Source organism: Struthio camelus, chromosome 4, assembly GCF_040807025.1.
Source record: "Struthio camelus isolate bStrCam1 chromosome 4, bStrCam1.hap1, whole genome shotgun sequence".
Classification (NCBI taxonomy): Eukaryota; Metazoa; Chordata; class Aves; order Struthioniformes; family Struthionidae; genus Struthio; species Struthio camelus.
The window spans coordinates 24865065-24885068 of record NC_090945.1 but is presented as its reverse complement, the minus strand read 5'-3'; the positions used below and the strand labels follow the sequence as shown (position 1 = coordinate 24885068).

Genomic DNA, 20004 nt, shown 5'->3' with positions numbered 1-20004 from the left:
CTGCAGACAAAAATGTTTTGCTCCTGCTTTCACATAAACACGTTCAACAGGTGCATATGCAAATTGTAAAATGGCATTAAAAATATACTGTTAATAAAATAGCAACACACATAACAAGCAGCTTTATATAACTGTGCTACAAACAACTCCTCCTCCCAAACAGTATTAAATAATTATCAAATAAATAACTGTAGCAACAATCTCGCTAGCTGACTGATTGAAAGAAATCCTTCCATTTTTCTTATAAGCTTCCTCCCATTCATTTAGCTACACAGCACATGGTGAGCGTACAGGAATTTCTTGCATGCCTCAGTTTCTACATTTTTGCAGATCTGTCCCTCTGTGCTTAAGGAATTGCTGAACCAACTAACATCTCAACAGTTCTGATCCCCTTTATAGCTACTTCTTGTCAACAGCCATGGTAGAGCTGATTCTAGATCCAGCTGTATGACTTTTATGACCTTGGATATGACCTTTATTTTCCCTAATTTAGAAGAACAGTTTATATTGTAGCACATCGCTGTTGAAAACAATTTCGATCAGTAGTAGGCACATCTTTCAAGATAAAATCTCATAAAGCAAAAAATAAAATGTACCATATCTATATATGCTTCTATATGCATATCTCACCTAAATTATTTTCTGATGTATAGAATAAGATGTTCAACCATCCTTCCACGGAATTAACAGAAAAAAAGGTATGTCCTAGTTGAAAAAAAAGACTTGAGTCTGTAATTTCCGAAGGAAAAAAAAAAAAACACAACAGGTCCTTCGGACCATTAACTAACCTGAGTGGTAACTACAAGCTAATGTTCCTATTTTGGACTGTGCTGCATGTCTTGTATTTATTCCTCAACGTGCAGCTCTGCAAAAATGAATCCTCAAGTCATGCATACCTGTCTCAGATGTATGGCTGTTAAAGCTAACTGGACCTGTGCCATATGGCTGTCCCCTTAACACAGCAAGTTTGAAGTCGTTTTAGCACAGCTGTTTTGCTGAACTGAGAAATTCAAAGAGACATAATTCTGGGCTGGGAGCTCCTTGGAGGTTTTAGACAGTAGAAGGTATCATCTTTTGTTTTCTTGTACAAGTTAAAGGTGGTATTGTTGAAGTTGACAGGCTCATAGTTAAACAATAAGGGCCCTGTCCTATTTCCACTGGAAAAAAAATCCTGCGAGTATTTCAAATGAAATAGGAGGGTTTCTATCTTCCAAGCTTAAAAAAGAGAAGGCACATTTAAAATTTTTAGTGGCTAGAGAAATTTCTTCAAGATAAGGAAAATATATATGTGAAAATAGTTAAGGAATACTCATTTTTTGGCTATTGCATATGTACACAGTACACAGTCACATCACACTATTTTCATTATTATCCCCTCACTCTATGTCTACAAGTAATGAAACCAAACAAAATTATGTTCTGTGTAGAACTGTGAACTCAGAAGTCCTGCAGGCTTCTTAATGATTAGTAATTACAAAATACCAGTGCCTCTGAAGTTAGTTACAAATTCATCTCTTTTAACTTAAACAGATAAATACGTGAATAGTTTGAAAACACATACATTTCTGGGTTGATCCTTAAACAGATGAGATAATGTTCTGTTCAGTAACATCCAGGCATGCTATTAGTAGCCATATGACATTTTGCTTGCCCTTATGCCATTTTCTTCAGGAAGAAAAGCACACTCAAAGAACGTATACTTACTCTCTCCCCTTTAGGACCTGCAGGGCCATGTGGACCAACTGGGCCATCTACACCCTAAAAGGAAACAAAATAGGTGAGAGAGATGTCCTGCTCTTACAAGTCTTTGTTTTTAATAGCTATTTTCCAGCTGAGAACTAACATGGAATCAGTTTTCACTGGTTGAAAATACAGATTTAATTCTGATGGGACCTGGGCAAACAAATCCATCTAGCTTTCAAAATTCTACCTATATGCTCTTAGGTTGTGAAGTAACCCATCTTTCTTGTAGTTGGATCGGACTTTATTCCTGGAAGTTAGCAGATTTACAAAGATGTTAAATTTAATACGGAATTAAAGGGTCAAAAAAGGATTTTTTTAAAAACAATTTTTTTGTTTTTTACTGAAATGTCTACCTTACAGGTGGACACACCTGTCACAGTGATCAGCGTCAGGCTTACAGAAACCTTCAAATACAAACCTCTAACCCTTCCTTCACTTCATCCCTTTCTTTATCATTATAAAAGCCAAAAAAAGGTAATATTTATTTTAAATATGAGAATGCCTAAGGCAAGACCCCAGCAGATTTGCATCCATTTCACTGATTCAATATTAGCATTAAACAAATATGCTTCCCTGTGTAAACCAAACTCCTTATCAGGGAAATAAGCACTCCACTAAGATGTTGTTATTTTTCTTTTAAACCCTGCTTCAGATCACTGCTTCAAGGACTGCACACTGTTGATTTCATTGCTGATGTTGAAATAAGTACAAGCAAAAGAAAGGAAGATGTACAACATGCTTCATTCAAATGGCAGGTTTGCTCAGAGCTAGTGACTGCGACACAGCTTCAGTCCCCAGGCTAGTGCAAATCAAGGAGGAACAAAATATCCAGAAATAAAATAAATATGGTTAGATATCCTGTTAGTAGATAGCTACTAGACCTGTTAGAATAGATGTTCCTATTCAAGCAGGCTGTGCAGCGCATCTATCCAACCAAAAATCAATACCAAACTGCCTTTTTAAGAATCAGAGCTCCTTCTACGGAGAACTACATTCTGCTTCCCACACCGATCGCCTCAAAAGCCTGCTCTGTGGCCCCCTCTGATACAACGTGGAAAATGCTTCAATGTTTTGCCTTCATTCCTACGTGCCATGTGTGAGCTGGGCAGGCAGAACCGCTGGAAAGCACACGGACTCAGTAACGAAGAATGACACAGAAACACAAGGGACTCACCCGGGGTCCTGGCTTTCCGTCTAAGCCAGATGCTCCCTGTATGATTAGGTGGAAGCATGGATGGTGGGTATAACACGAATGACAAGAACATGAAATTAGTAAGCGGTGCTGATGAATAAACATAATTCAAACGCACAGTACAAATTGTGACAAGGTTCTGGAATGGGTATCACATTACTACAGCATGTTAGTTAAAAAATTACATAAAACATCGAGAGCCTCGTTCTGTTCTCACATAACTGTATCATCATTGACCCATCTCTGGCTTCACATCAGAATATATCAGAATACAGCATCAAGCTACATCAGTGCTATAAATATCAGATGTTAAGGTGTTTTTGAGCCTTAACATAAAAAATATTTAGCTTGTAATTTGCTAGCACAATTTCTCATTTGTAAATTATGACAATACTGAATACTATACTACACAAAGAGAAAAATATATGTTAACATTGATAGGAAGTATTTAAGTGTAAGAAAACTGTGTTATGTAGCCAACAAAATCTGGATCCTGGCAACAATGACCTCATTCATTTCCAAGAGCCCGAGAGACAATTAGATTTCCTGTTTTTTTCAATATACTACCATTTTAGAGCACAGCCAAGGGCTGGAAGTGTGTAGCACGCAGCACTTGGGCCTATTGACTTTAACATCCTTGGGGACAGGATGACCTCTGCTGGATTTTATATGAATAACATACCAGCCCTGGAAGCTCTGAGGGACTCTCCAAGGACTGTTGGCAATAATGCTAGGACTAAATTATTTGGATACTTGGGACATAGGAAGTAATATGGACCAAAAAAAGAGAAATAACTCATTAATCGTGAAAATGAGCCTTTTTTAGAAAATAAAACATCTTGACTTTGCAATCTAAAATGACATTTAGAAAAATATAGTAAGGAGGAGCAAGACGAGCTATATAATTTGTAAAACTAAAGGAGTATTTTGCTGTAGGCTAGAACAAATATTTCTAGTGGGACCAAATCTTTAATTTCCCTTTTAGTCATTTTTGAGAGTTTGGCTAAGAACTGAAAAACTCATTCAACTGTCAACTTGAAAATGCTCAGTTTTATCAAAACAAATGGAAAATCTCAGTGAAGCTGACTTTGCTTAGAATCTCTTCTGCACAAAATTCTTGAAAATATTTATCAGGAATTTTGGTTTCTTTGGATCACCTAAGTTTTTCTCCTCCATTTTACTATAACAATGCAATCACACGGAGTAACTCCCCTGTTAAACAACAGAAGAAATGAACTCTTTCTGTGAGGAAGAAGTAAAACTAACTTTTCATAGAGTGCTTTCAAATGCACAAAGGGAGCACACAAAGTATTTTCTCCTTTATCACCCTAAATTGCAAGAATCATAACATTTTCATCTGAAAATTTTATCTTTAAAGTCTTTCGTTTCCTTCTAAGATGAAATTCTGGCCAGTCAGAATGTTTTCTAAAGCACACAAGGTAAAAATCATTGCATTAAGGCAAGGTAAAAATCCAGCATCCAAAGTGAAGGAGAAAAAATTAAAATTCCCTAAACCAATTCTTAACTTTGCTCAGTCAGACCTCTCCATTTTAACCGCAAAAGTTCTAACAGAGGAAGAAAAACTGAGAATATAGAGAAAAAAAAGATGATTCTTTTTTAACACAAACACCATACAACATTTAAATAACAGTAAGGTTAATGGGGTGATGGCATCCTTGTGACACTGCACACTTTCAACTGACACATATTAAAAAAAATAATAACTGACAGCACTAGATGTTACAGGATGTTACTGTGGACAGATTCTGGGTAAAACAAAACAAGACTGATGTTCTGCTCCAACATGGTACATTTTATATATGCTGTTGAGTAAACCAGAGTTGTTTGTTGAAAGCAGAAAGAGAAGTTTGTGATTTGTACTGAAATTGAATAGGCTTTTTTACTTACTGGAAGACCAAGGGGCCCTCTGTCACCCTTTTGACCTGCTTCACCCTTCAATCCTTTAAGACCATTTAACCCTGGTTCACCCTAAATGTAAAAGTATAAATGCCAAATTTTTGGTGCTATAATGGGTATTTAAGCTGGGATAGAAGAAGCCACTCTCAGAAATGGCTGCAAATTCCAGTTCAAAACAATGATACAAATTCCATCTTCTCAGCCTATTGGCAAATATATACATATATAATACTGTGCAAAAGTACTTGAGAGGTATCTTGAGTACTTGAGAGTTGATATCTGTATGAAAATATTACCAGAAACTGACAGATAACAGATTCTCTTGAGTCATTTCCTAATAATTATCTGAATATTTAGATGATTTAAATGATTTTTTTTGGAATTTCCTCAGATCTCATAAACTATCCTATACTAATAATTCAAATTGAAAGAAAAATTCTGCAAGAATAAGCCTCAAAACAGAAGGTTTCTACAGTAGGATCCCCTGAAAAGTACATTCTGTATGGAAGCAATATTTTTGTCTTATGGTAAACTGGAATTTGCAGCAAACTCTTTATACATAAAGATATTTTAAACCTTTAAGCATACACAATTAAACAGTATCAACTTAAAAGCAGCAGTATGTTTTACTATGCCAAGGTATTTTTGGAGTCCATAGTTTCTGTGTTCATATAAAGAATTTTAAACAAGGTAAGAAATGGCACTTGTCTTTTTGTGATTGTAAAATCTATGCATAGATTATTATATAAACTATTACACAGAGAATAATGGTGGCCTTGGAATTGCCACTAAATCATTCTCACCTCATGTAAAACTACCTCAGCATGGGGGCTACCCAATCAAAAAAGGTACTGACCATGCCAGCCTCTTTTGGGACACAGAAATACTTGGGTTTTCATCCAGGCTGCTCCCTATGGCCTTGTTCCTAGGTTTCCCTTTGATGTATTATGTTACACTATATAAATATAAATATATATAAATATATATATATATAAAAATTCTGAATAGAAGCTATTTTGTTGCCTTAAGTAACTCCAGACCTCTTCTGCCTCCTTTGCACCCTGCCTAAATAGCCATTTCTTTGTTCTTTTTCTAGTTGCCTCAATGTCACTTTCAGAGCAGTAGCACTGAAAACGCCAAAGTTTTGGAAACAGACCTGAGAAATCCCACAGAAGCCTGAGTCTCAGGCCAAAAGCCTGAGGTAAGATGGGTCTGGTGCTAAGATGGAACAGATCTGACTTCAGAAGATGGTTCATGACTCAAGCTTTTTGCGCCAAGGAAATGTGAACAGTCTCATAATGCGTCAAACATGGTATGGATATTTCTGTCTCACACTTACAAGAAAAATCTAAACAAATACCAAAATCTAAACAGAAAAACTCCTCCTCCTATTTTTTAAGTTGCATGTGATTAGGGAGACATAATGATTAAAATGATCATGACCAACAACAACGCCAACCTTAATGAATGCTATAGTATAGTGTCACACTGAATTTTAATGTATGGGTAATTACTGATATGTGAATTAAAGAAGTTAAAATATTCCAACCCTGCAAAAATCTCCGCCTCCCTCTTTCCCCCTCCTCCTTCAAAGGGCTGTTTTCCCAGGGCTTACAGAGTCCCTACTTTATACCCGCATGTAGTATTGCTGTGGAAGATGTTCAAATACTATTAAGATGGACCTGCCTGATTGGAGATTCTGGGTTGGAAAACATGAACACAGAGGAATAAGTTCGTGAAAGGGAACTTCCACAAAGCATGAAAGAACTGGCCAGCAAAGAACCTGGCACTAAAGAAGATGAGAGGCTATTTGTACTGCAAGAAGTAGGAGATGCAAGAGAGAGTAAAGGAAAAGACGTTTATCTGGCTCCGTTTCCTGAGCACACAACACATTCTTCATCTATGTTCAGAAGTGTAACTTGAAGCAATTCCAATTGCAATGGGAAATGGTGTGCAACTTGCCCACAAACAGGACACTAAATAATTTAGAGCCACATCACAGTTTTTAATACAAAAATTGAATTTAACCTATGCTCAGGAGAAATATAAATCAGAAACAATCACAAAAAGTTTTAAAAGCTTTAAAGGATATCTGTTAATGTGAAAATCTGCTTTAAGGTTTAAGAATATCAGAATACTTAATAAATAAGACATGAGACAAAACATAGCTGCATGCATTAAAGAATAAAGCATGGCACTACAGACATCAAGAACATGACTATTCAAGACAGCAATTTACCTTTGGGCCAGGCAGTCCATGAGGTCCCTGAAAATAAAGATCCCATTTTGAATTACGAAAATATGCCACAAATTTTTAAGAGTTTGTTGCTTTAGCTGGGCACAGCTTGCAGTTGTATTTTTGTCCTCACAAATGAAATGCAGCCTTCAATAAAGCAATCGTAAACACCTGATATAGAGAATAAATCAGAGGTCTAGAACGTTAAGACAGGTACGTGCAATTCATTTCTCCACTTCCCCAAAACTTTAAGACATGCAGAAAAGGTTCCTCTCTAAAGGTCACATGCTCTTACAGCACTTCTTTTAAGCAGGCATTACAGTGAGAAGAGGGTTTAAGCCCTTTCTTCTTCCCAAGCTTACCATAGGGCCTGGAGGACCATGTGGCCCTGCTGGTCCAGGTGGTCCTATGATCTACAGGTAAAAAACAATGTCATTAAATGATGCAGAGTAAAGAACTCCCTCACAAATACCAAAAATTAGACTGACCCTTCTTCTGGGAGCAAGCACTTAAAAGATAATAACGCAACAATGCCTACTGGCAGCATGTCTAGAAAGGGTTTTAGGAATGGGCATTATTCTCATTTGAAAGACAGGGTACCTGAAGTGTAGACTTGCCCATGCCACAAGGCAACACGCATCTTACTCTTACTCCTGGGCTCTAAGATACATTTTAAAACATCACCTGAAAAAAATATCTACAGTACCAAGCAGAGACGTTTGACCTTTTTATATTTTACAGCATGTGCTCTTTAGCTGTGTCTGCACTGTACAAACTACAGGGGCTGAAGAGGATGATGTCTGATTTTATTCCTCCTCGATACTGGTGAGTGGAAAGATACTAAATAATTCATGGCAGAGTTTGGCACATTCTCAAAACTCCTCTTTGTTTCTCCTTTTATTCCACATACCCGAATTGTACCGAAAATTCCCTGAAGTCATTAAAAGAGGTAATCAGGTTGTTCAGCAACTAGTGCATGCATATTCTGTGCTGTACTTCTTCCAACAAATCCATGGCAGAGAATTTCCTGATGATTTTTTACACAGTTTAACATCACCTCTTTCCCTGGGTTTAATCCAAAAAGGGTGTTATTGTAGCTCTGTGATGGCAGCAGGGATGCTGAGCCAGTCCTCCACTGATGCACAGCCCCTCTGCTACACAAACTGCTGGTAATAACAGTAGTGACAACAAAACAAGCTTTGCAACATAAGACAAAGAAGAACGAGGGGGTTCCACTGTCTGTGCAATCTCCTGAAAAAGGCAATGCTTCTTTTGGGTGAAAACAAGGTGAGCAAGATGAATAATTACACATTTCCAGGAAAAAAGCAATTAGTATTTACAAAAGCATTGCTCAGGAGGTAGCCACGCATGATCTATGACCTGTGAGTGTAAAAATCAACATGGTAGGTGGTAACAAATTAATTTTCATTTCAGAGAAAGAAACTCGCAGACACTGCAGAGATAAAGGGCATCTAGAGTGTCTTGAGATGACAGAGAGTAAACTTCAGTTCTTTAGAGCTGTGGTTCTAAATACCAAGTGCATGTCACCATGGACAAGATAGTTAGCTTTTCCTCTGAAATTTCATAATGTACTGTGTTCAGATAATGGTACTCATCACTCATATTCCAAGAGTATTGTGTGGGGGTTTTTTAAGCTTTTACAATGCTTTGAAGATCAGGAGAATGTCTGATCTTGAAAAACTTACAGATGTGGGTAGTCTTACAAGTGGACAAGCACAGAATAACAACATATTTTTATAGGTGTAACCACTCCCTTAAAATTACACATAGGCCAAAATATCTGTGAGATCAGAGCTTCTTTCCCAAATGATTGAAATGATGCCCAATGATACAAGGCAGTCTTTATCTTGGGTCACATGTCATTATTCCCGATATTGCTGAAGTCAGTCTAGTCTGCTTCTCACTGGACCTTCTGAGTGAAATGTTCAGATAGATTGGTTTTATTAGTTTTCATTCTCTATTTTATCTTGCAAAGCATTTATCGTTTGATTCATTACTGAGCCGGAAGGCTTTCACTGAAGCGAGCAGAACCATTGATAATGACGGCAATTTGAATATGGAACAGAATTAAATCTTTAGCATCTCTTAAAAATATTATTTAGCTTGATGACTAGAATTTCTTACATTCTTAAAAGGATAAGGACTGTATTTCTTCAAAGAGTAAAATATTTTGAAAGCACAAGCGCAGTAAACATCAAGGACGTCAGGAAGGATCAGCTAAGATATGTTCTTCAGAACTAAAAGCTGCAGAACCATTGCCGGACTAGTATGCCCACTATAACAGCACAGTGAGACTTACTGAAGGGCCTTGGGCACCAGGCAAACCAACATCTCCTTTTTCACCTTTCATACCACTGGCTCCCTACAAAAGCATTACAGAATAAGATCTATAAACAGTTTAAATCTTATTAACAGTAACATTCAACCTAGAAATTATAACATTTATTAGTAAATAATTATCATTTTCTAAAAAGAATGAATATAGCTTGCATATAATAAAATTGAAAACTTTTATCGTGGTGCGACTTCAGTAATAACTGTTAGCAAACATAAAGGTATGCTTTTACATTATCCGATATCAATTAATTTTAATATTTTTATGTGTGGTTAAAATAGAGATAGATCTGTGGCATGTTGCTTATGAGAAGTCCTTAAGTTCACACTGCTTTTATGATCTACTGTACTATGAATACATTTATGGATCTGTTTGTATTTTTACTGAGACATTTCATTTGTACATATATAGGTATAGGAATAAGAAGGATGCACTTCCTATAAATGTTTATGCATTTTCTCTCCCTCCTCAATCTAAGTCATCTGAAATTCCTGACATTGTTCATTGTTCAGGAGAATGACAGCTCATTCTCCTGAACTTTCTCTCTACCAAATTTATATTTGCCCAAGTTCTGCTGTACGTTTATTACAAGAGACAAGCAAATCTGGTCAACACACCAAGTAATCTCTTTCCAAAGGAGTAGTTTCTTTGACCATAAGTAGAGTGAAAAGTTCTGACAATCCTATGCCTCCTCCTAGGTTAGATGCAGAACAATCCTATAATTTTTCCTCAGTGCTCTCTGTCCCAGTTTCAATTTATCAGCACTGTTAGGAATTACTGGTAGTGGAAGAGCTAAAAACAAACCAAAAACCCCAAGCATTTTAGCTAAAATAAATTCATTTTTCATACTCACTGGCAAGCCAGGCAGTCCAATTCCTCCCTTTTCTCCAGGCATTCCAGGTTCACCTGTATCCCCTTTTGAGCCTTTAGGACCCTAAGATATCATATATTTATACAGCCATTAATATGTAGAAATGCAGCCATTATGTGACCACACATTATGCAGCAACACAACAATGATCATCTGGTTATGACATCTATGCGACAATTTGGGATCACAGAAAAAAATCCCCTGAAATAACCCACAGTTGCTCATGTGATCTGCACTAGGTTATTTAATTATAATGTACCTGTTCCCCATCAACTCCTGGAGTTCCTGGGGATCCTGGTTCACCCTGCAAAAGATGAAATGGAATTGGATTATCATCCCCTAACTGCCCCAGGCATCAATGGAAAGATGCAGCGCTAAATGAACTAAGTTCATCAGTAATGTCTCAGATTAGTAAATTGCCATAATTAACAAAAAAAAAAAAGCCAAAGAAAACTACCTCAGAGAGAACATGAAATAGTATATACAATATCTATGTGCAACATACTGAATAAATCCCCTGGTTGATTAGGCCAGTCCATAAACTTTGGGTAATACAAAGGCCAGAGAATGGCATGAGAATTAAAAAAATTATAACAGTAATAAACAAGAAACCTGAGAAGGCTGGTGAAAAGACTCCTGTCCAATGGAGGCTTTGTCAGTTACTGGAATGAATACAGAATCATGGCCCTAGATACGTGCAGGATAGACAGATAGGATAGACAGAGCCTTCATGTTTTCTTCTCCTGGCTAATATAACTCAGAGAGTGAGCCTACATTCAGAAAAACATTGCCACATGCACTGATTCCTGAATGGGAAGGCTCACGCATAAGAAGGAAAACAACCTCTTCCACACTCCAACTCTTCCCTGTTTTTACAGCATACTCCAGGCTGCAGAAATGCTTTGTGCTGTGTAGATCCTAATGCAGAAATACGTTTCTGCACACTTAACACTGTATTTCATTATCAATTTTCATGTAGAAGGAAGAACCTAGTTTCTTACAAGTTCTCAAAACAATTCACATCTATAATGTAACGTATTTCCTTATGATCCCATGGATGAAGCCTAAAATTCTAGTGTTGCTATTCAGGAAACATGTATTTACTCTTCAGAGAGCTTGGAATCACTGAGGCAATTTCTTCCTTCCCAACATAGATTTGAGAGAAAGTATGATATATCATTCTTAAGAAATAAGTCAAACTAAACTTAAATAATTTGAAACCAGTTTAAGGAGGGCCCACTACTTCAACACATTTCTTTTTAGCATATGCAAATTCAGAACTTAAATTTTACAGGATAGTGCAGCATACGGTATTGGTTGCATCTGTGCAGGGTCCTCACTAGTTAGCACTATGCATAGCACCAGACAGGTGGGATTAGCAGATTTAGGGTTGCAGCCAGGCTCTTGCTCACATGTGCACATTTTCACTTTTACTGAGATTAGAAAATACTATGCTTATTTGGGTATGCGCCACTGTAATGCAAAGCCACACTGACACGTGCTCATCTTGTGGCCAGCAACACCCTGCGTGCAGAGTTTTGTCTGCCTCATTTTCCTACCCAACCAGAGAGGATGCACAGGAGCCACTGGGGGGTTGCGCAGCTACTTTTCCAGACACACAGCACCCTCAGCAGCAGAAGGCCAAGAGAACAGCCACTGAGCAGATCCACGAGGAGATGTCTCCTCCCTGTATCAGTACCAATTCATTCTGCTGGTTCACAACTGAGCATGTGTGTGTGGCAACTAAACAAAACAGCATCTCTCTCAGAAAGCTACATTTCAAATTTCTGGGCTGCACAGTTTGCAACATGCTGTATTCTGTAATATTACAGGCAAATATGCTGTACAGGAGAGCTTTATGTACATGTGTGCCTGTGCCAGTGAAAAATCCAGAAAATATCTCCACTCTTAAAACATGAGGGTAAAGTAAGGAAGATCACCTTTGGCCCTTGGAGTCCTTGGGGTCCTGGTGGTCCTGGTGGACCCTAAACAGAAACATACAAACCTGTCAGCTTTTAAGTAAATTCCTACAGGACTTGCCACGGAAACACAGGCTGAATGTTAATATAACTACCTTAACAAAATGGGTTAGATTATTAACACAAGGGAAACCAACACCAGTTATGAATAAGTTGTTAATTTACGGCAGCTCTCAACAAACAGAAGGGTACCACAAAAAAAGCCGTGTTAAAATAACACTTCAGTTCGTATTTTATGATAAGGTGCTGCTGCTCCCATTGATGAAATGGCAAAGCTCATCTTAATGGCAGAGAGGGCAAAACTCCCCTCAGCCACACTGGGCTGGCATTCATGTCCTGATCCAAGGCAATCCAAGGGCAGGAGGAATCTACCGACTGCAGAGAGGCTTCTGCTGAGAGATGCTCAGTGCTTTGTGAATTGTTAGGGAATGAGTTGCAACTATTTCATTCATTTCTATGAAAGGCTGAGGACACAATATCAGGGATCAAATATTGGTCTGGATGGTGCACAGTGGGGGGTTTTAAACAAAATTTTTTTAAAATCCCTTCCATCAGTATTGTGAAAGCATTTGCACAGACAGGAAAATAGGTCTAATGGCAAACCTACAGAGAAAAACTTGAAACAAAAAGAATGATAAAATAATTTAATTATACGGCATCTGTAGCTTTAAGGGATGGTTGAACCTGCAAAATTAGAACCATCTCCTAGCTGGTGTCACTACTTTCAGAAATTATGTCTGACCTGATATGGCTACACCTCCTCCAAAAAACTGATTGAAGTAAGGGCACTGGAACACTCAATAGTCTGCATGCTCTTGGGAGAGGTACTGGAGAATTTAAATTTATTTTTGAGATCTTATAAGATGGAGCAAGAGAACTCCCCATACTTGTACTTCCTATTTGGCTTTACTTACTTATAGTTAACTGAAGTGGGCCTTTCTTAGAAAATAATTTGCATCTGCTCTGACAATTCCCAAATGAAGTTTTTTCCCAGGACAATTTAAAAGAATTGAATTTCCATCCTTAAAATAGGATGATAAAAGAAAACTGTCTGGTTCTCAAATCCTACTTCTTGCTTTTGTTATACTCCCACATAGACACACAGATGGGAGCACAAAGCAAAAAGTCCAGATCAGTTATCTGCCTAGATGTATATCTACAAAAACATTGAGATCGTTATTTTCCTGGTCTCTCCCCTCGATTAATTGAAGTTTTGCCATTAATTCAGCAGGAGCAGAACTGGGTCCATTGTTGAATGGCTTTCAACAATGTATTCTCTGTTAAAAGAATGCTGAGCAAATAAATATAATTGATGATGATTTGGGTCAACATCCAATGTAGATATATTCTGCATTGGCAGAATTATGAACAAGCTATAACACAAAAGACAAGTTCTATGAAACACAGTAAGTCATGCAATAAGAATTACCGTGACAGTTAGGGTGGTAATCCTCTGTTGGCAAAATGTATTAACAAGAGACACCGTTACCAGAACTGAACAAGGAAATATATTATTCTGCTTGTTACAATTCTCATTAGCACAAAACTTATGCTGCATCTGGGAGAAACCATGTCTCCAAAAAACAGAGTAAAAAACATGTTATTTTTAACTCTTAGTGCTGTGCTATCTGCCTGGCTTCTACGGGAATCAGGATTTTACATACACAAAGACTGTTAAGTTCTCATAAAATTTAGAAGATCAAATAAGAGATGATTAAATAAGCAAGATTGTGTGTGTGTGTGTGTATGTGTGTGTATGTATGTATGTATGTCTTAAAATGATTAAATGACTTGGCCTACATATTGCGATCTCAGCAGGTTTTGTGCTAATATTTAATTAACAAATATAATTGCTAGAGCTGAGATGTAACACAGAGATTAATATGAAATACTACGATGTACTAGAATGTTAAGTTCTAAATCTGAAACCGCTGGTCCACCAAACAAGCTATACTGCAGTTCTACTTTAAATGTTTGGAAGAGAAAAGATATATTTTCACCGTGTAAAGAGGCAAGATAGTTAGACTTGCCATCATTTTTTGCCAAAGAAGATATTACCAGCAAGTGAAAAAGTGTTCAGATATAATTAAAATACTTGTCTATATTTTTAAACAGAGTAAAATCCCCAAATCCTACTGCTTGCACATGCTTTTCTATTGACTGTGAAGAGTCTACTGGCATATATGGAACAAGAAGTATTTAGTTTTTGTAATTTTTTCCTAACAAAATAAAAAAAGTTTGCAAATCTTCTGTTTTTAGCTTTAAAAGAGAGTCTGTATTTGCCAGTGCAGCAATATATATGCTGTTTTCACGAAACTGGAATCAGCTCAATACAAAGTACTTAAAAAAAATAAAAAAATAAAAAAACTTTCTCTAACAGATGGCTTTAATATTCTCATGTCATGCATTTTAACATACATGTGGAAGCATATCAAAAATTCTAAAAATACTGAAAATTTGAGTTTACCTAGATATAAAAAACTAAATTAACCATTGCAAATTGAAGTTTGATTGTTTACACCGATGGGCGCATTTTCAGCAGTATATTACTATTTTAAAATATAAAGCATTTGATCCTGCAGTCCCTACAAAGGTTAAACTTTCGTAGCTACTGCCTTTTACCTCAGGGAATTCTGCAGAATAGGCCTGGAGAGAGATTTAGATACAGAGATGCAGTTTGTGAAAGCCACGTAAACTCAGCAGGGGTCTTGCTCAAACTATAATGATAATTTAAAGATCACAGTTTTCAGTGTTGAAGGACTAAGACGTCTTATTCTCTGCTGACACATGAAACAGAGTAGGAGGCAGAAAGGAGAGTGACTGTAAATTGTCCTGAGGCTCCTAGGCTGCTTGATGATTTATTACTAAATTCTAAAAGAATGCAGATGGCCCGGATCCTGTGAACTCTTGTCAACTTCTTAAATCAGCAGACCAACTTCTGAGATGTGCTGAGCACTGAGAGTTCTCATTAGCTTCTACAGGATTGCTGCAAATCCCAGAGCCTCTGAGAATTTGGCACCAGGAGGCTTAAGAATGGGTACTTGCCATGTAAAAGGACTGAGCTGGAGTTGGCAAGCACATTGTCGACTGATCCTATATAATCTTACTTACACTGTCCTTGCACAGCCATTCCCATCGATATCAATTATTTGTTGCCCTAGATCAGAAGGTGATGACATTTGAAATGATTTACAATGGCATAAGGGCCTCTTAATCTGTTTCACTCACTGCAGTAGGCTTTAGTCCCTTTTTAAGACTTCTCTACACGCTACAGCTTTTCTGACAAGCTGTTACACAGCGCTTGGGAGTAACACAGATGTCAGTGTTAAGGTAAAAGGAACTAATACAGGTAGTATGGGGGCTAAAACCCCTGGTAAATCTATGCCTGGTAATACACATTATTTTCAGGCTACTTTAGGCATCTAACTCAGAGAGTGATTTAAAAAGTTGAAAGGTGGGTGCTTGAACTCCCTTAAGAGTAAACTCTGTGAGACAGGTATAATGCAGACCTTCAGATCCTGCCTCTGTAGATTTCCCCACACACACCATTCAGGATCACAATGGAAGAGCAGCCTTAGCTTTAACAACAAGATACAGGTTTTTAGACTTTAGTAAAGGCAGTGAGAATTTTTATTTTCAGGAGAATCTTGAAAAGTAAATGACGCATCTGTCACTTCCACTGAGGAAATATGAAAAAAAAAAAAACCAAACAACTTCAGTGAGAAAATGATCAGATGCACAATGCAAATTCTGTCTTCAGTTGCACATAAGCAAAACCATTCACTTCGGTGGGGTTGCACTGCATAGAATTTGCATCTGGGTATATTACAATGTAAATCACCTTAAGTGCAATGACATACGTCAGCTTGATGCTTTGCTTTCATGTGAACACTCACTCATTCTTTTTGTAACCCCACTTCAATCCTCCACACTTTTCTACACACAAGTCAAAATTAGTTTTCTGGAAACGAGTAAGCGGAAAGACTAGTGCTCAGTCTATTTAACGTACTCAAGTTGCTGATTGAATCCACAGCTTGCTAGTGGAATCATGTGACCTGGCCTCCAGATCTCACATATTCTGCTCTTTGCATTTTTAGGACGAGGAGGAGGAAAAGGCAGAAAAAAGGAATGTCAATATTATACGACTTGAACTGAAAAGCAGACACTTCTGCTGAACCTATGTGGTTTATTACATGAATTCACCACTAAGCACCAGAGCCAGCAATGAATCAGCTCTATCCTCATTAGATGATGTCAGTACACTCCATGGGAAATGAAACTAATTCACTCAGCTAAATCGTATCAAGGAAACAGTTTGTCTAACACCAAACAGTGAACCTAGTTTCCAAATATAGAAAGAGATTTCTCATTAATAAGCTCAGCAAATCTTTGCCTGCAGTGCTCTCATGACTTATGCAAAAGAGATATACAATGACGTCAAACTGCTTTTTCCCAGACCAGACAGAGCCAGTCCAGCCTTGTTATTTTTACATACCTGCAGAGCTTCATGGATATTGCCATTATAATCAATTATCTCCGTTGCACCTTGATCACCCTTCTGTCCAGGTGGTCCCTGTAATATATTCCCCCACAACAACTTTTTGAGACAGCAGCCAAGGACTACCCTAAATGACTGTTCTATGCATGTCCAATGTACTCTACATTGGTTTGAAAGGATTTTCTGAACTTCTAAATTCTCAGATGCTAGTTCAAGTTTTGATTTATGCTCCCTACGCAGGTGAGAACCAAAAGGACATGAAGAGCTCTCATTCATATTTGATTGTTCTCATGAGATGGGACTCTGGTGGCTTAGTAAATCCATGTGCCTTAGTTGTTTCCCTCTTGTTTTACCATTAGTAGAAAAAGGGCTTTCAAAAGGAGTGAAATACCATACAATGAATTAAAAGAAGTGTTGATCCGAGTTCTCCTTCCTGATGCAGCTCAGACTGCTAGTAAAAAGCCTGCCTGAACATAGTTACTAAAATGATATTTTCTCTATGCTTGTCGTGACTTAGCATTGAAAGGATTGCTTTCTGACACTTAACTACTCACATATGCCTTGACTTGATTGTGCTGTCTTGGAATTCGGTTGCATTTACAATGTATTACTACAAACTGCAAAACAGCGTAAAACTAAAGATTGTTTTATGAGAAAACAGGTTTTTTTAAAGACAGGTATAAACAAGCAAGTCACAGCAAAGTGAACTCTGCTGCAGCAGGCAAAACAAATATATGAAACCACTGTGGTTAAATATTTAAGCAGTTTCAATGCTCTAGTTTCATATTGGCTGTGAGCAACATCAGAACATCTGGGAAGTAACATCCTGCCCGTGAACTGTGAACAGGAGATCACTTCAAATAATAGCAAGGACTCTTACCGATATTAAATGCCAGCTAGCAACACACATTCTACCAGAGTTAAGTGACTGATTTCACCAGTTTAACTGGAGTTGCTGCTACAATTTCAATTCATAGTGTGGACTGAATCTAAGAGTACAAAACAAAGAGCTGAAACGAGAATTAGACTTACCCGTGGACCTGCAGATCCTGTGTCACCTTTGCCACCTGTATCACCCTATGTAGGAAGGATTTTTGAAAACATGAGCAATCTGACAATATATTAGATAGTTGTTCCATTTTAAATATGCTTGCCTTAAATAACCCAGTTTAAAATGCCTCTCGTCATTAACAGAATGTGGATCTCAATGACAGGAGAAATTCCTTCAAAATCTGTGTAGTGGCAGGATTGACAATAATATATTTGGTTCTTTGTGAATTGTTACTGAGTGCTGTATTGGGTTGGAATAAGAAATCCCAAAGAAATCCCCAAAAGACAGATTACCGATTAAGTAATTTACATTATTTCCCTGTTCTTAATGGCACCATTATCAAAAGTTTCAAGGGAAAGCTAGAGAAATCAAATCACTTAATAGTCTTTAGTCTGAAATCACTCGACAGCTTTTTCAAAGACATGTTTCAAAGTGCATAAACTTTTTTTCCTATGATCTTGACTCCACTAAGTTTCTGAACTTCATTGCTCTGAGCCTACAAACACCACATTACTTTCGGCATTAAAGAGTTCTACTCCTTTACTGCGGTAGGCTGAAGATCTTTACCATCTTGCTCTCAGAATTTTCCTCCTGGCTGTTAGTAATATGTTTCAAGCAGTGGAAGGAATTTCAAATATACTTATGTTTATATTCATATCCCAACATCCAGTGAGTACAATTCATTTCACTTCTAAGTCGCTTTCATAGCCAGCTTTTATATTTTTATTTAACTTAAAATGAATTTAGGTAAGAGCTGCTACTTTTGCTCCTGTTGAGATATATAAACATTTGGTACAATTTGAGGGAGAATGACTAATTCATTTAGTGGTAATAAGAAAATAGTAGAAAGCTTTCATGAGGGTAAGAAAAGAATATGGAGGGGTGATTGATGGCAGAACACAATGAAACTGGTGCCATCTATCTTTCCTTTCAGTGTTGCCTTGGCAGCAAGAGGTATACATGGCACTGCAGTTGTTCAAAAATGAAGATCCTAACTACTAGGCTGACTTCTGTGGGCCAGATTTTCAAGATAGTTATGCAGGTAAACCTCCTGAAAAATTTTATGCCCTTTTTGATACAAAGGGAATTAAAAGGAATACCTCTATTTTTTTGGTGCATTTGGGAGGTGCCCAGTTACTGGAGGCTACCAAGAGACTCATTTACTCTTTTGCTCTCTCTGCTGTGTTAATCCACTCATCAGCTCCCTTGCTTTCCAACATTTCTTTTTCGTGGGAGTGAATGAGGTTAAGGGGCACTTAAGGGACAGGATCAAAGTAGGTTTTTGAGCAGGTAGAACAGCAACGCGTCCTACAAGCCTTGCCTTTGTAGGACTCATTGGCCAGCCTTTCTCAACGTGCAGTTCTGGAATAGTGCTGATTCCTAACAGATCAAAGGCCAGATCCACAAAATTACTGCAAAAACTGATTAAATCTCCACAGGCATAGCCAGGAGCTGGTTCCTGGCACTTGAGACAATTAACGTACATCAGTTGCCCACAGAAAAACTAAGTGGCGTTGGGAAAACCAGAGTAAACAGAGAAAAATAGTTGTTACAACAGACAGAAAAACTACAATCAGTGTTTAAAGTACACAGCATTTGATTCTAGTACCTAAAGTTGAAAGTCAGAATGTCTTATTTATAAAGAAAATTGCAGAATTTGTTACAGTTTATTTTCAAGACAAGTGAAGTTCCCGTGAAATGTTAGAAATTACTTATGCTAGATATCATTGTGTTAGCTGCTCCAGTAAAGACAGTTTTGTTACTACTAACCTTTGACCCTTTTGGGCCTCTAGATCCAGGTTCACCTGTTTTCCCCTGTTTGAAGGAAGGTGGAAGATGGACAGGAGAAAAACAGTAGAGGAATGAGAGCGCAGAGAAAAAGAAATTAGTAACGGCTAACTACAGTATGGATCGGCAGAAACACTTCATTTTACATGATCAAGATCATGAATCTGTAAGGGCACTGAACTTAATAGCACCCAGAGTAACATATTCCTTCATATCAGCATGCAATGGCCACAGATTCCATCCTTCAAAAGGCAAAGTAGCATTGGTATTAGTAAATAGTGGATACCATTGACACTGCTTTACAGGAATGACCCATGTTCATTCCATAGCTCCTGAAAAATTATATATAAGCAATAGATAAGATAGTTAAATA

The 20004-nt window shown here is 37.5% G+C and overlaps 1 protein-coding gene across 1 annotated transcript in view; it reads right to left on the bottom strand.

The window, feature by feature from the left end:
• Positions 1–20004, bottom strand: part of COL25A1 (collagen type XXV alpha 1 chain) — a 308844-nt gene that overhangs the window by 22306 nt on the left and 266534 nt on the right. The window contains exons 21-31 of the mRNA XM_068941897.1: positions 19614–19658; positions 17825–17869; positions 16790–16867; positions 13724–13747; positions 12256–12300; positions 10575–10619; positions 10298–10378; positions 9409–9471; positions 7451–7501; positions 7092–7118; positions 1705–1758 (exon numbers count right to left, since the gene is read on the bottom strand). Coding sequence (XP_068797998.1) covers positions 1705–1758; positions 7092–7118; positions 7451–7501; positions 9409–9471; positions 10298–10378; positions 10575–10619; positions 12256–12300; positions 13724–13747; positions 16790–16867; positions 17825–17869; positions 19614–19658 — 558 coding nt within the window. The remainder of the gene's footprint in view (positions 1–1704; positions 1759–7091; positions 7119–7450; positions 7502–9408; positions 9472–10297; positions 10379–10574; positions 10620–12255; positions 12301–13723; positions 13748–16789; positions 16868–17824; positions 17870–19613; positions 19659–20004) is intronic.